The sequence below is a fragment of the Peromyscus californicus genome, unplaced genomic scaffold (genome assembly GCF_007827085.1).
Source record: "Peromyscus californicus insignis strain IS unplaced genomic scaffold, ASM782708v3 Scaffold_5__1_contigs__length_169319896, whole genome shotgun sequence".
Lineage (NCBI taxonomy): Eukaryota > Metazoa > Chordata > Mammalia > Rodentia > Cricetidae > Peromyscus > Peromyscus californicus.
In genome coordinates, this window is record NW_026294573.1 from 87,668,354 (window position 1) to 87,682,901 (window position 14,548).

General features: G+C 42.6%; 1 protein-coding gene across 1 annotated transcript; it reads right to left on the minus strand.

Moving 5' to 3' along the window:
• Positions 1-1,620: 1,620 nt before the first annotated feature.
• On the minus strand, positions 1,621-14,032 carry Zfp37 (ZFP37 zinc finger protein). The gene is made up of 4 exons (XM_052717568.1): positions 13,861-14,032; positions 11,077-11,161; positions 10,461-10,523; positions 1,621-4,852 (listed from the first exon to the last, which is right to left on the minus strand). Exons 1-4 carry the CDS (start codon positions 13,987-13,989, stop codon positions 3,219-3,221), a joined length of 1,911 nt encoding a protein of 636 aa, XP_052573528.1. The 5' UTR covers positions 13,990-14,032; the 3' UTR covers positions 1,621-3,218.
• Positions 14,033-14,548: the final 516 nt, after the last annotated feature.

A 14,548-nucleotide genomic window follows, 5' to 3' on the forward strand; every position in this document is an offset into this window, starting at 1 on the left:
CCAGAGAAGTAGAGCAGCAGCCACCAGAGAGTGCTTACCTCTATGAAATCTCAGACCAAATAGGGGGTGATCCTGTCTCTACGAATCCTCAGACTGAATGGGGCAGATCCTGTCTCCACCCACCTTATATTCCTGTCTCCACCTCCCTAGTGCTGGGATTAAAGGTGTGAGCCTCCAAGTTTTGGGATCAAAGGTGTGAGCCACCACCACCCAGCTCTGTTTCTCTTTTAGACTGGTTCAATCTCCTGTAGCCCAGGGTGGCCTTGAACTCATGATCTTTCTGCTTCCTCCTCCCAAGTGCTGAGATTAAGGGCCACCACTGCCTGGCCTCTACGGTTAACTCATGGCTAGATCTGTGCTCTGATCTCCAGGTAAGCTTTATTTGTCAGAGCACAAACAAAATTTCATACAACAGTTGTGAATGGTAAACAGAGCCATAACCTACAACTGCTTTAACTTACAACCTTCTAAAAGATGCAGGCTTCCTCCAGCACCGTGCATAGTGTAGACTTCCATTTGGTGAGAAATTAACCCACAAAAATAGATTTTGCATAGCACTTTCTTTACCCAAGAGCAAATCAGTTTTTTGGAAATGGGGGTACAATATCCATAAGGTAATCTTCCAACACAAACATGTACATGTCTACACACACACTTTGTTTTATATTTATACTTTATTGGTTCTCTGAAAAGAGAAAGTTAGGAAGGCAAGAACAGGAATGAAGTATGTGCAGAGAGTATTTAATCACCTATTTGTTAGGGCCTATCACTATGCTGGACTACTGTAGATAAAATATTTACCATGAACTGAATAGTACTAGCCACGTTCTAATGACTGGGCCATGACTCTAGAGATAGGAAATATGCTATGAGAATATAAAAGGTAGCATACAACCAAATATTTTCTTTGGGGAGAAAGGAGTGAGATGGGGCTCTTTAAAAGCTTGCTTCCAAGTTGTGATCTTCTTGATTCAGCTTCCTAAGTGCTGGGATTATGAGTGCGTGAGGAAACATCAGTTGACAAAATGCCCCAACTAGAATGGCCCATGGGAAAGCCTAGCTGCATTGTCTTGGTTGATGGTGGATGTGACAGTTCCCAGCTCACTGTGAGAGGTGCCACCCTTGGGCTGGTGGTCCTATGCACAATAAAGCGGGCTGAGCAAGCTATGAGAAGCCAGCCAGGAAGCAGCACTCCTCCATGGCCTCTGCTTCACTTCTTACCTCTAGATTCCTGCCTTCAGTTCCTGCCCTGAATTCCCTGGATGATGGACTATAAAGATGTAAGATGGAATAAACCCTTTTCTCCCCAAGTTGCTTGTAGTCATGGTGGCTGGTCACAGCAACAGACCCTAGCTAGTAGAGCATGCAATGGCAGCTAGGTCTCTTGAACAAAGCACAGCACCTTCTGGGATGCATGCTTGACAAGCATTCTGAAACAGACTCTCAAAGCAGCAGAGTGAGTGATCCAGCAACAGTATCTTCTCACTGGGCAAGAACAGGGTATGGAGACATTTGTTGCAATACAGTTGAAATCCCTGATTAAGGCATTTGTGAATTAGCACTCTGAATATGAAATAAAATGGAATGATGGTTCGAAACACCACCTTCATTCACCTGCAATCAAAATTCATCTTCAGTTTAATAGCAAGCAAGAGAAATAAAGTGCCGTTATAGTTGTATATCATGTTAACAAAATCTGTGTTCAACAGGAAAATCTTTGTGAATTCAATATCAAGGTTTAATGTTATATACCTCAAATTAATTTTTCATAAGTGAGCATAGAAACCTTATGTTACTTTGTCAAACAGCACTGTGGAATAGACTCAGATGTATTTTTAAACTGTTAATTTGTGCATATAAAAGTATTTTAATATATATTTGAATAAAACAGATGTACATGATAAAAATGTCAGACCTCAATCCTGTACTTCTGTGTTCAGTGGTAACCATTAAAATTTCTTCTAGATTAAAAAAACCCAAGTCTATTCATATACAAATATATGAGTATAAATACATACATATGTACACAGAGAAGCAGAAAAAGACAGGCAAAACACACATACTTTTTGTCCACAACGAGGACATACTATATATACTGTTCAACCATCTACTTTTCTGTACGTAGCAACACAACTTGAGTATCACTCTCTACCAGCAGTTTTTCAGCTTTTTCCCCACTTCTTCTTAACCTTTTAACAACATCTAGACAAAACTCCTTAAAGCTTTCTATTTAAACCTTTAACCCCAGCACTTGAGAGGCAGAGACAGGCACATCTCTGTTAGTTCAAGGCCAGCCTGGTCTACATAGCAAGTTCCAGGCTAGCCAGGGATACATGGTAAGATGCTGTCTCAAAAAACAAAACAAAACAAAAAAAACAGAAAGTTTTCTACTGATTCAGAGTTAACATAAACTTTAACAAAGAAAGCTAGTTGATACCAGATTGGATGACTACACTTTTTTACAAAAGGCAGTAAGTATGCAATAAGCATAAATGCAAATTAAATACTAATTGTGGTTCTTAAGTACACAACACCCAAACAGTTCATGAATTGTTGGCATATTTTACTGTTCATTTGTTGCTAAATAATATTTTCACGTGTGTGTGTGTGTGTGTGTGTGTGTGTGTGTGTGTGTGTGTGTGTGTGTGTTCATGTGTGTGGGTGAACATGTGCAGGCCAAATGTCAACCTTGAGTACTGTTCCTCAGGAGCACTGTTCCTTGTTTTTAAAAGAGTCTCTCTCCTTGTGACCTAGGGCTTGCAAATTAGGCTAGTCTAGCTGGTCAAGCTAGTCCCAGGGACTCTCCTGTCTCAACTTTCCCAGTTCTAAAACTGCAAGCACATGCCACCACATCTAGCTTTTTACATGGATCCTAGGGATGAAATTCAGGTCCTCAAACTAGTTTAGGACACATTTTACTGATTAAACTATCTCCCCAGATCCTTATTCACAATTTTAAAAGTTCCATATTTTATTCTAAATATGGAGATAATTTATAACAAGTGTAAAAATACAGTATTTTCTGTAACGGTTTAGGATGAAGTTGAAATTTTATTACCATCCATTGCTCTTATGTAAAGATCGTATTCAAATGCTCTCATGTATAACAAGTAGTGATTTCCTAAAAAAGATTTTCAAATATTCATCAAGTTGAGAACATCTTTTAGAGTTAAACAAAACCGAACCAGTCAGTTGTCAGATTTCCTACATGAGAGGAATCAATTGTCCTCGTGAGAGTGCTCTTCTGAGTGAATTTTCATATGTTTGGTAAGAGAAGCATTTTGTTTGAAGGCTTTCCCACATTCATCACATTCATAGGGTTTCTCTCCAGTGTGGGATCTCTGATGTATAACAAGTTGGGATTTTGCACTGAAGGCTTTTCCACATTCGTTACACTCAAAGGGTTTCTCCCCTGTGTGAGTCCTCTGATGTACGATGAGGTGGGACTTTTGACTGAAGGCTTTCCCACATTCAGCACATTCATAGGGTTTCTCCCCGGTATGAACCCTCTGGTGTTGAGTGAGGCCTTCAATTTGCTTAAAGGCTTTACCACACTGATTACATTCAAAGGGACAATCACCTGTATGAGTCCTCAGATGGTAAGTAAGAGATGAACTATGTCCAAAGGCTTTTCCACACTCATTACATTTATAAGGTTTCTCTTTTGTATGAGTTCTTTGATGTATAACCAGGTGTGACTTTTTGCTAAAAGTTTTCCCACATTCATTACATTCAAATGGTTTCTCACCAGTATGAATTCGCATGTGTTTAGTCAGGGATGAACTATACTTAAAAGCTTTGCCACATTCACTACATTCATATGGTATTTCACCTGTGTGCGTTCTCACATGTTCAGTAAGAGATGAATTATATCTAAAGGATTTGCCACATTCCTTACACTCATAAGGCTTCTCACCTGTGTGAGATCTTACATGTTGCATGAGGTTTGAGCTGTGTCTAAAGGTTTTCCCACATTCATTACATTCATAGGGCTTTTCTCCAGTATGAATTCTTAGATGGTCAGTGAGGGCGTGTTTATGGCCATGAGCTTTGCCACACTGAACACACTCATATGGTTTTTCTCCAGTGTGAGTTCTCTGATGTACAACAAGGTGGGACTTTTGGCTAAAAGCTATCCCACACTCATTACATTCATACGGTTTCTCCCCAGTGTGAGTTCTTTGATGGTCAAGGAGTCCTTGTTTATGGCTGAGGACCTTCCCACATTGATTGCATTCATAAGGTTTCCCAGAAGCTGGAGCTTTGTCAGACACAGTAGATGAACCGCTATGGCTGGGTGATTTCTGTTTCTCTCTAGTCTGGATTTTGTCTTCTTTCGTGTTGGGGGAGCTACGATGGCACACTTTCTCATACCTCTTGCCAGCTGGATTTCGGTCACCTTTACCAGGTGACTTACTGTTGGGTGTTTTCTCACATTTCTTTCTAGCTGGAATCTTAGCTTTCTTTGTTTCAGATATGGTAGGGCTGGATGATTTCCTGTGCTCTTTAGCTTTATCAGGTTTCTTTTTTGTAGCGTTTTCAATCTGACCAGGGAAGTCTAAAGTCTGCTTCAAGTTCTTCCCATGTGAGGCAGGTTTCGGAAGCCTTTTTTTGGAAGGAACATGTTTTTTACTGACACCTTTTGTCTCCAATGAAGCACACTCACTGCTTTTCTTACCAGTTGAACTTTTCTTCTTGAACGTGGCTTCCTTAATGAGTTTGCCTTGAGATTTCTGCTTTTCCTCTATCTGCTCATCATCGTGCTGGACTTCTAAAACAGAATTTAATGAGACATTCTTGTAAATTTTTGCACTCCCACTGAAATTCTTTGTAAGTTTCATAAAGAGATGCCCTGTTTGAATAAGTATTCAACCCTAACATGCCAATGGGAAACAAGCACCAAGAATGAATGTCCCTATCTGCTTGAGGGAGAGAAAGCTGCAGGAAAACCAGGGGGAAGAAGACTGATAGTAGTCATTAGGATAAAATTTTTTGTTGTTGCTGTTTTTGTTTTTCGAGACAGGGTTTCTCTGTGTAGTTTTGCGCCTTTCCTGGAACTCGCTTTGTAGACCAGCCTGGCCTCAAACTCACAGAGATCTGCCTGCCTCTGCCTCCTGAGTGCTGGGATTAAAGTACAAAATTTGCCTGCTTAGAAATAGGATCTTAGCTGGGCAGTGGTGGCGCATGCCTTTAATCCCAGCACTTGGGAGGCAGAAGCAGGCGGGGTCTATGTGAGTTTGAGGCCAGCCTGGTCTACAGAGTGAGTTCCAGGACAGCCAGGGCTGTTACACAAGAAACCCTGTCTTGAAAAAAAAAAGCAGCAGCAAGAAATCGGGTCTTGTAACCTGGGATAGAGGTGAAATAGACATGGGAGCTCTGAACAAGGGATGCATTAAGTTGAAAGATGCCAGTGCCAGGTGGGGTGGCACATGCCTATTAATCCCAGTACTCAGGAAGCTGAAACTGGAGGGGTTTCATAAGGTTGGGGTCAGCCTGGGCCACACAGCAAGGCATTACTAGTCTCCCCCTTGTGGTTAAATTTAAGATGACATAATGCAAGTACTATGAAAGCCACACTTATCCTATGAAATAAAGAGCTCTTTGATACAAAGAATGAAGCTTTCACACACAGAAAGAAGTAGAAATGTATGACTATTTGTCTTCAAGAACACAGTGTGCATAATTTCAATTCCTGTGACCTCCAAGTTGCCAATTCTTGTTTCCAGTGGAGTCTGGCTAAAGTCTCTGCCTTTAGGTTATAAGAGATACACTCATGGCTCTTCAATAAATCCCTCTATTTACTAAGGCTAGCTAAAATAAACTAAAATGGAGAATATGTCTGCCAAGGAGAACTGAGGAACTAGTAGACGACTGAGACAATTAGCCGGGAAGGATGGCCCACTGTTCCCATCCATAAGCCATGTAACAAGGACATCATTACTAAACAGCCAACAGCTCCATTCTAATGGATGTTTCCTGTTCTGACTGCCTAGTCCCAAAAAACCAACTCAGAGGCTGAATATGAATTATAAATGCCCATCCAATAGCTCAGGCTTGTTACTAGCTAACTCTACACTTAAATTAACCATATTTCTATTTATGCTTTGCCACATGGCTCATGGCTTGTTACCTCATTTTTTACATGTCCTGCTTGCTTGGAAGCTGGCTGGCTGGCATCTCTGACTTCACTCTCCTGCTTCCCATCATTCTCAGTTTGGCTTTCCTACCTAACTTCCTGCCCAGCTACTGGCCTATCAGCTTTTTAATAACCAATGAGAGTAATATGTGGTGGTATTGTGTTCCCCAAAATATTGTGCACTCTAATAAACTTATCTGGGGTCAGAGACAGAACAGCCACAATATTAAACATAGTGGTTAGGTAGTGGTAGCACACGCCTTTAATCCTAGCATTCCAGAGGCAGAGATCTACCTGGATCTCTGTGAGTTCAAGGATACAGCCAAGCATGGTGACTCACGCCTTTAATCCCAGAAAGTGAGCCTTTAATTCCAGGGAGTGATGGCAGAAAGCAGAAAGGTATATAAGGCGTGAAGACCAGAAACTAGAAGCATTTGGCTGGTTAAGCTTTTAGGCTTCTAGCAGCCGTTCAGCTGAGATCCATTCGGATATGAGGACTCAGAGGCTTTCAGTCTGAGGAAACAGGATCAGCTGAGGAACTGGCACGGTGAGGAAGCTGTGGCTTGTTCTGCTTCTCTGATCTTCCAGCATTCACCCCAATACCTGGCTTGGGTTTGTTTTTATTAATAAGACCATTTAAGCTTCGTGCTACAGTAATATGTATTCATTCATACACCCACCATTTTTCAGGTTTGCTTTTGAGAACATACCTTTGGTTCCTGTCTTCACTCTAACAGCCAATTATCAATTTAAAATTTATTTCCAAGTCTAAGTAGTTGCTTACATTCTTTCTCCTGCATATTCCACAATTATGTTTAGAGAAATCTTCTTAAACAGTGCTCCTCTTCTCTAAGACTACCCCCCCCCCCCACAGACACTTTAAGACCACCCCCACACACTGGCTCTCTGCATAGAAATGGAACAGGGAAATCATCAGAAGTAAGAATTTTAAACATTTAAAGAGGAAAACATATGAAAGAGTGAATCGTCATCTCAGTGATAAAGGAGTTTTACGTGAAGAAAATAAGAATATCTGAACCAATGGCTGAAATTCTCTCTTTTATGGAGGGCATTTAAGAGACTTGCTTTCTGGTGGGGTGTGGTGGCACACACCTATACTCCAAGCACTCATGAGACAGAGGCAGGTGGATCTCTGTGAGTTCCAGGCCAGTCAGGCCTACATAATAGAGACCCATCTCAAGAGACAGAGACAGAGACAAGTTTGGTGGAAGTCAGACACAGTAGGGAGCCCAGAGAAGCTGAACTGATGGCTGCTTTTTCATCCAGGGACTCTGAAGAGTCAGCACCCTGGGGTAAAGACATAAACAGGACCCTCCAGGTAGCATGCCAAGTCTTCGGGAAGACAGAGACAAATTTCCTTCTTGAAAGAAAGTGATCAAGACTTACACCTATCCACTTGACATGTAACATTAAAACAAATTCTACCTGTGTGTGTGCATGTTCATTTGTGTATGTGTACACAGACATGTGTGCCCGTGCATGTGGAAGTCAGTTTGACATCAAGCTATTCCTGGATTATTTTCTTTTCATCTTATTTGTTTGTTTGTTTGTTTGTTTGTTTGTTTGTTTATTTTTTATTTATTTTTGCAGCAAGGTCTCTCACTGAACCTGGAGCTCACCAATTGGTTAGATAAGCTGGCCAGTGAGTTCCAGGCCTTCTGTCTCCACCTCCTTGGTGCTGGGATTACAGGTGTGTACTGCCAAGCACAGCTTTTTACATGAGGGTTGAGGATCTGAACTCAAGTGTTTCTGCTTGTGTGGGCAGCACTTTACAAACAAAGCTATCTCCCTAGCCCCGTAACATACTTGTTACAGTGATGGACTGAGCTGTCACACTGACATCCACTCCCCCAAAGAGAAAGCATGAAGACAATGCAGATTACAGTCCTGGTATGGAATAAGATCATACTCAGGCAGATTTGGGTGTGATAGAGTAATTCATTACAGCTGAGATCATTTTCTCTTTCCTTCCTTCCTTCCTTCCTTCCTTCCTTCCTTCCTTCCTTCCTTCCTTCCTTCTTTCCTTCTTTCTTTCTTTTCTTTCTTTCTTTCTTTCTTTCTTTCTTTCTTTCTTTCTTTCTTTCTTTCTTTCTTTTTCTTTTTCGGTTTTTCAAAACAGGGCTTCTTTGTGTAACCCTGGCTGACCTGGAACTCACTCTGTAGACCAGGCTGGTCTCTTTCTCATATAGATCTGCCTGCCTCTGCCTCCTAAGCACTGAGATTAAAGGCATGCACCACCCAGCAAAAATCATTTTCTTAATTTGAGACAGCAACAGAACCTGAATTTTAAGAGAAATCAAATGTATCTTCAGAAACTTAAGCATGGAGCTCACTAGTCCCAGCAAATATGTAATGTTTATCAGCAGCATATAAGATGAATTTTAAAAAAGTGAACTCATTAAATCTTCCTGAGAACTGGACTCAGGGATAAGATGAACATGACTTGTGTAATAGCAGTGACAGCTAAGAAAAAGACAAATGGGACTTGACAAGAGGATCATGGAACCCAGGGCTAAAGTCAGAGGACAAAAACAGAGAAGGGGGGGGGGGTGCTCAACTAATGAAGATGGAACTCCCTGTTGGACTCCTAAGGAAAGACTTCCCTACAAGCAGCTCCTTGGACAGAGGCCTTGGAGATGTCCATTGAGAAGATGCCAATGTAGAAAATGAGCTCGTATTTACACATGTGTGTCTGTTTAAAAGCAATGCAATAGAGGAACAGAACACACACAGACATGACCTTAAGGGACCATCAGCAGTAAAGGAAGCTTGTGACAAGACAAGAATTTAAGGTTAATCAAAGCTATTAACATATGCACTAGAGGGTGTGCAGGTTGACTGTATCAATCATATTAGTTACTTTCCTATTGCTGTGATTAAAACACCATGACCAAGGCAACAGGTCAGTTTTAGAGAGATAAGAGACTGTCATGGAGGGAGATACGGCAGGAAGGGACAGGCATGGAGCAAGAAGGTGAGAGCTCACATCTTGAACTGCAAGCAGGAAACAGGCCACACCTCCTAATTCTCCCCAAACAGCACCACCAACTGGGAACCTAGCATTCAAATGCCGGAGACTATGGGGGACAGCTCATTCAAATCATCATAGGGATTAAGGACTAATGGACAGATGCGATGATGTCTTATAGAACACAGGTACAGGGAGTTTTGTAGTTAAAGGAAGGACACAAAACTATTAGGAGCAGGGGCATCATTTCCAGAGACGCAGAAAGAAAACTGATCTAAGAATGTCTGAATTCATCAGGAGAAAATGTAATACATTAGGAAATTGGTGTGTGGGTAGAGGGCAGGAAGAAAATTGAGGCTATAAAGAGACAATTCCTTTTTAAATACGGTAATCAGGAATGAGATTGAGAGGATAGTTCAAGAATCTTCTGGAAGCTAAGCAATGGGCACATGGACAGGCAGAGAGACTAAGTAAAGGAGTCAGTTACTGCAGACTCAGAGCCCTGCCTTTCAGCTTTTCCCCCCATCACAGTCAGAACAGCAACAGATTGTACATTGCTCTTTATGGAAGATCATGCCCCTGCGACTCTCCAGCAGCACGGCCATTTGGGTTGCAGCAGCTCTCCTGTGGAGAGGTTATGCATGCCTACCCCTCTGAACCAGGTGCCTTGTTCTAGCCATTCAAATCATCATAGGGATTTATCAGCAGCATATAAGATGAATTTTAAAAAAGTGAACTCATTAAATCTTCCTGAGAACTGGACTCAGGGATAAGATGAACCTGACTTGTGTAATAGCAGTGACAGCTAAGAAAAAGACAAATGGGACTTGACAAGAGGATCATGGAACCCATGAGCTGAAATGGAGAGCGACCACATCCACGCAGTGATTTTAGGAGTTATTCAGTGGCCTCCACTCACTCATTTTTTTTTTTCTTTTCCATAAAGTAAGAGCTTGTCATAAGCCTCTCATGTGCACAAGTTCACAGAAAGAGAAGATATTAGAATCTCCAAAGTAAGAAAATATCTGTAGTTTGAATTCTTTTTCTCCTGAGAGATTCTGGTACTTTTCTACTATTTACTGGTTAAGAAAAGAGAATCTGGGACTTTTAAGAAAAAAATGTTTTTTTCATATAGAGGATTAGATCTAGATCCTTGCACATGTGAGTAAGCACTCTCTCTACTGAGCTGTATCCCCAGCCCTAATAAAAACTTACAAAGTATTCTTTGAAGAATTCCAAAGTCAGCTCCCAGAAACTAAAAACTTACTTGCATTGGCTCCTGCTTTCTTGGGTTGTGCTGTTTTTGTTCACACTACTTGGGTTGGTTGTTCTCACGTCTTCCAGTGATCGCTCTTTTTTCCAACTTAGAGATCATGCCTTGTTTGGGATCTTGACTTCCTACTCGTAAGAAATGGTAGAAAGTGAGTGTTGGACCAACCGTCTTAGAAATCAAGCCCTGATGTTTGCACTCAAGGGCCTTTCAAGGCTAATGAACATATATGGCTTCTAACATTTCACAATACCCATGTACCTCAACTGAGTATAGACCTTCCCTTTGGAAGGCAATGGCACAGGTGTCCTTCCTAATACCAAAAAGGACTGAAACTCCCTGACTTACCACCACCAGCACCAGCACCAGCACCAGCACCAGCACCAGCACCACCAGCACCAGCACCACCAGCACCAGCACCACCAGCACCAGCACCAGCACCACCACCAGTACCAGCACCACCAGCACCAGCACCACCAGCACCACCAGCACCAGCACCAGCACCACCAGCACCACCACCACCAGCACCACCACCACCAGCACCAGCAGCAGCACCACCACCACCACCAGCACCACCACCAGCACCAGCAGCACTAGCAGCAGCAACAACAAAACGCATCAGAGACCTGAGGCAGACGGGATTGCAGAGAGCACGTTCTGAGTGGTGGGGATCGTCCTTACCCATTGAGGCTGGACTGCTACAGTTCTCTGGCATCATTTCATTGCACAAGTTCCTCTGCGCAGATTCCAGGGGCTCCCATTCCTTCTGAGTAAAAGCCACAGACACATCTTTGAGTGTTACTGATTCCTATCATACTCCTATTCAGTCTAGTATTTCTTAATTCTCTACATTCAGGAGTGATCTAATTAACAGAATTTGTTTTTACCTCAACTATCCACTATTGACCACCATGTACATTTCAACAATGTAGGCGGAGTTTTCCTGTCCCGGCAACCATTTCCAAAATCATGCTTGCCCAACATTAAAGATAATTCCTCACCCTCACAGATCAGCAATATGTGACTCTGATATGTCACTAATCTCTACCTCACAGGCTTCCAGTCTGTACTCTCAATAACCCCCAACACTAATTGCCACTGCCCTCCAAATCTCCAAATCAGTACAGCCCTCCTTAATCTTTTGAGTGTCATCAAACTCCAGCTCTAACCTCTCCTCATCTGTTCACTTTAAATAAAATCCACCCATCTCCCAAGGATCCTGCTTCCCTGCAGTGATCTCAAGCAGAGGCTACCTTTAATTTTTCTCCATGGTTTATGTACCTTAGGCTCTAATGATGGACAGAACTGATTGCTTCATCCATTTCTTAACCACTTTCACTGGCTCCAATTTGTTTACAGACTCACCAGCTTTTAATACATTAACCTTATATGGCTCAGTGATTCAATAGGAAGAGTGATAAGATTCAGCATGTAACTATAGCCATGGCCATGGTTCATTATAGCTAAAGGACACAGGGCACATCAGTGAATCATTAGGGGATGAGTTCAGGTTGAAAATGAACACAGCATCCAAGAATCCTTTCCAAGTAGAGTCACATAGAACATGCTTGTTTCCTCCAGACACAAGTTTTGGCAACACATGTGAAATGTGTTGGAAAGTTCCAGCAAAGATCCAAAGACACTCAGTGTTCAAGGAGCTTGCTAGGAACTTGGTTATACAGACAGCATCTTCTGGCATATACAAAAATCCTACACTCCAGGTCCTAAAGGCAAAAATCTAGCTCTCAATCCCATTGTCCATATTAATTCACCAATACATCCTATTAGCTTATATCCCGATGTACTCTGAATATGATTTCATTTTTTCAGTGTAAGTCCAAATTGTCTCCATAATCTCTTGCCTTTGATTGCTGCAATAAACCTCTGACCTTCTGATACCTACTGTAGCTGCTAAGCTCATTTTCCATAGAGTAGCTATGATGATCTTTTTGATGTATCAATCAGATCAAATTCCTTTCTTGCTTAAATCCAGTGGTTTCTCTTTGAAATTAGAATAAAATCCAAATCCACACTAGCCAGTATGATCTTACATGATCTAATACCTTCTTTCATGTTTTTCTACTTTTCCTGTATATGTATGTCTGTGTATGTGTGTGTGTTCCAACCACATTAATCTTCCTTCTTTTTCTTTTTTTTTTTTTTTAGTATAAAAGAACTTAATTCCTATCTCCAGGCTTTAGCAATTGGCATTCTTTCTTTTTTGAACACTCTTTGGATCCATGCATTAGCCACAGCCCGTCATGATTTGTGTTCAAATCAACTATCATTTCTTCAAAAGATTAACTCAAAAAACTCTCATTCCTGATCTACCACATTGTCCTCTCTTACTTTCTTCATAGCAGTTACTATTGCCTGGAAACTATATTACTTACACCATAAACATTCTTGTTGTTTCCTTCCTGTTTCTAGAATTTAAGACATTAAAAGACAGGCTGACTCTGTGTGTTGCTACTTAAGACATTCTCTGACATAAAATAGATGCTCATCTTACAGTCTGTTCTACAGTTTTCTATCCATTGACACCCAAATATTCCTCAGTCACACACCTCCTCTACATAGAAGTTCCCAATTACCATTCTTCACAGAACAATCGATAACCTCCATTGAACTCCAGTTAGTGACCTCATTAAGCCCAGCCACCTCATAAAATCTTGACCTCAGGATCCTAATCACAGAATCATAAAGGACTTTTAATAATTATTAATAATTCCTACCAAGAACCCCATCGCTAATGAGACAGGACTCTTGGTACCTTTTCTCCCCAGATGACAAACCTTTATCCCCATAGGCACGTCAATATGCCACTGCTCATATTCCACCAACTATCATCCTCCCCTTAGCTTCCAGGCTCCCAAATACCCATCATAGCACACAAAACACTGACTCTGAAAGACACTGCTGATCGGACCACCATCCCCGACCCCAAGGCCCCAACCTCTGAACCCCACATACTCCAAAAGGCCCAATTCTCCAAATCTCAACACTGCCCCTCTGACAGTCCACAGCCTGTAGTCCTCAGTTACCTGTAATGACTGTTCCCATACAGTCTCAATACTAATCCTTTTATAGGGCTTCCCCATCTCAGATACATCACAAAGCCCCCATTTCTGATCTTGCTAGCTTTCCAGACCCAGACTCAAGCGCTGTCAGTGACAGTTACAGACGCCTCCCCGCCCCCAAGCATCACTAGGCAGATCCGTCAAAACACCGATTTCTTAAAATAATAGCAATCCCCGACTAATGCTTCTAATACCACGGGTTTTATACCCATATACCTAATACTCTATGTGACCATAATACCCTAATACTTAGATCCCTCAGAACACCGGTCTCCCAAAAGATTATTCAACATCGACGCCACAAATTCTCAAACCTTGTTTTCAGACTCCAGTCACCCTCCAATCACTGACCACCAAACCGCCCCCAGACCCTTACGGCCCTCACCGCATCGCTGTCCGCGGGCTCAGACGCAGCCATGTCCCTCGGACGCCTGGCTTTGTCGGCTGTTCCTGCACTCCTCCGGTCCACCGCCTCTGGCTTTGTCAGGACCTGGTTGGAGTCAGAGGCCGACATGGCGGCCACCCCAAGAGCCGCTTCAGAGGGTCCCGCGGCTTCGATGGCGGCGCCCTGCGGAGATTTCTCATGGGTGCGGCCATCTTGGCATGGACTCTGCCGTACAGCTGAGGCGCGGGCGCCTCTGGGATCACTGTCCAGGCAGGGCGGGCTACTGGTTATTCCAGGGTCCCAGAGGTGGGAGATGTCCCAGGCAGGAAGTACGTGGGGGAAGCTGCTGCGAGACAGGAGCCCCAGAATTGGAACCCCGGAGGCACAGGGAGGTTTCATCTCGGGAGTTCTGTTACAGAACTTGGAATTGCTTTTCCAAAGGGGTTTGCAACTGCAGTTGCTGGGGAAAACCCGGGAAGCAGGATGACGGATCCCGCAGGGAAAGAAACAAGAAAAGCCAGTCTTGACTAGTAACACTGATTTATAGCTGAGACATAGGATACGTTCTTTGGATTGCTGTAACAATGGAGAAAGTCAAGGGGCGTGGTGGGGGGGCGGTCAGTTAGTGAACTCATCACTTCTGAAGAGAGCCCAGCTTTGGTGGAGACATTTCACCAGACTCGCACAG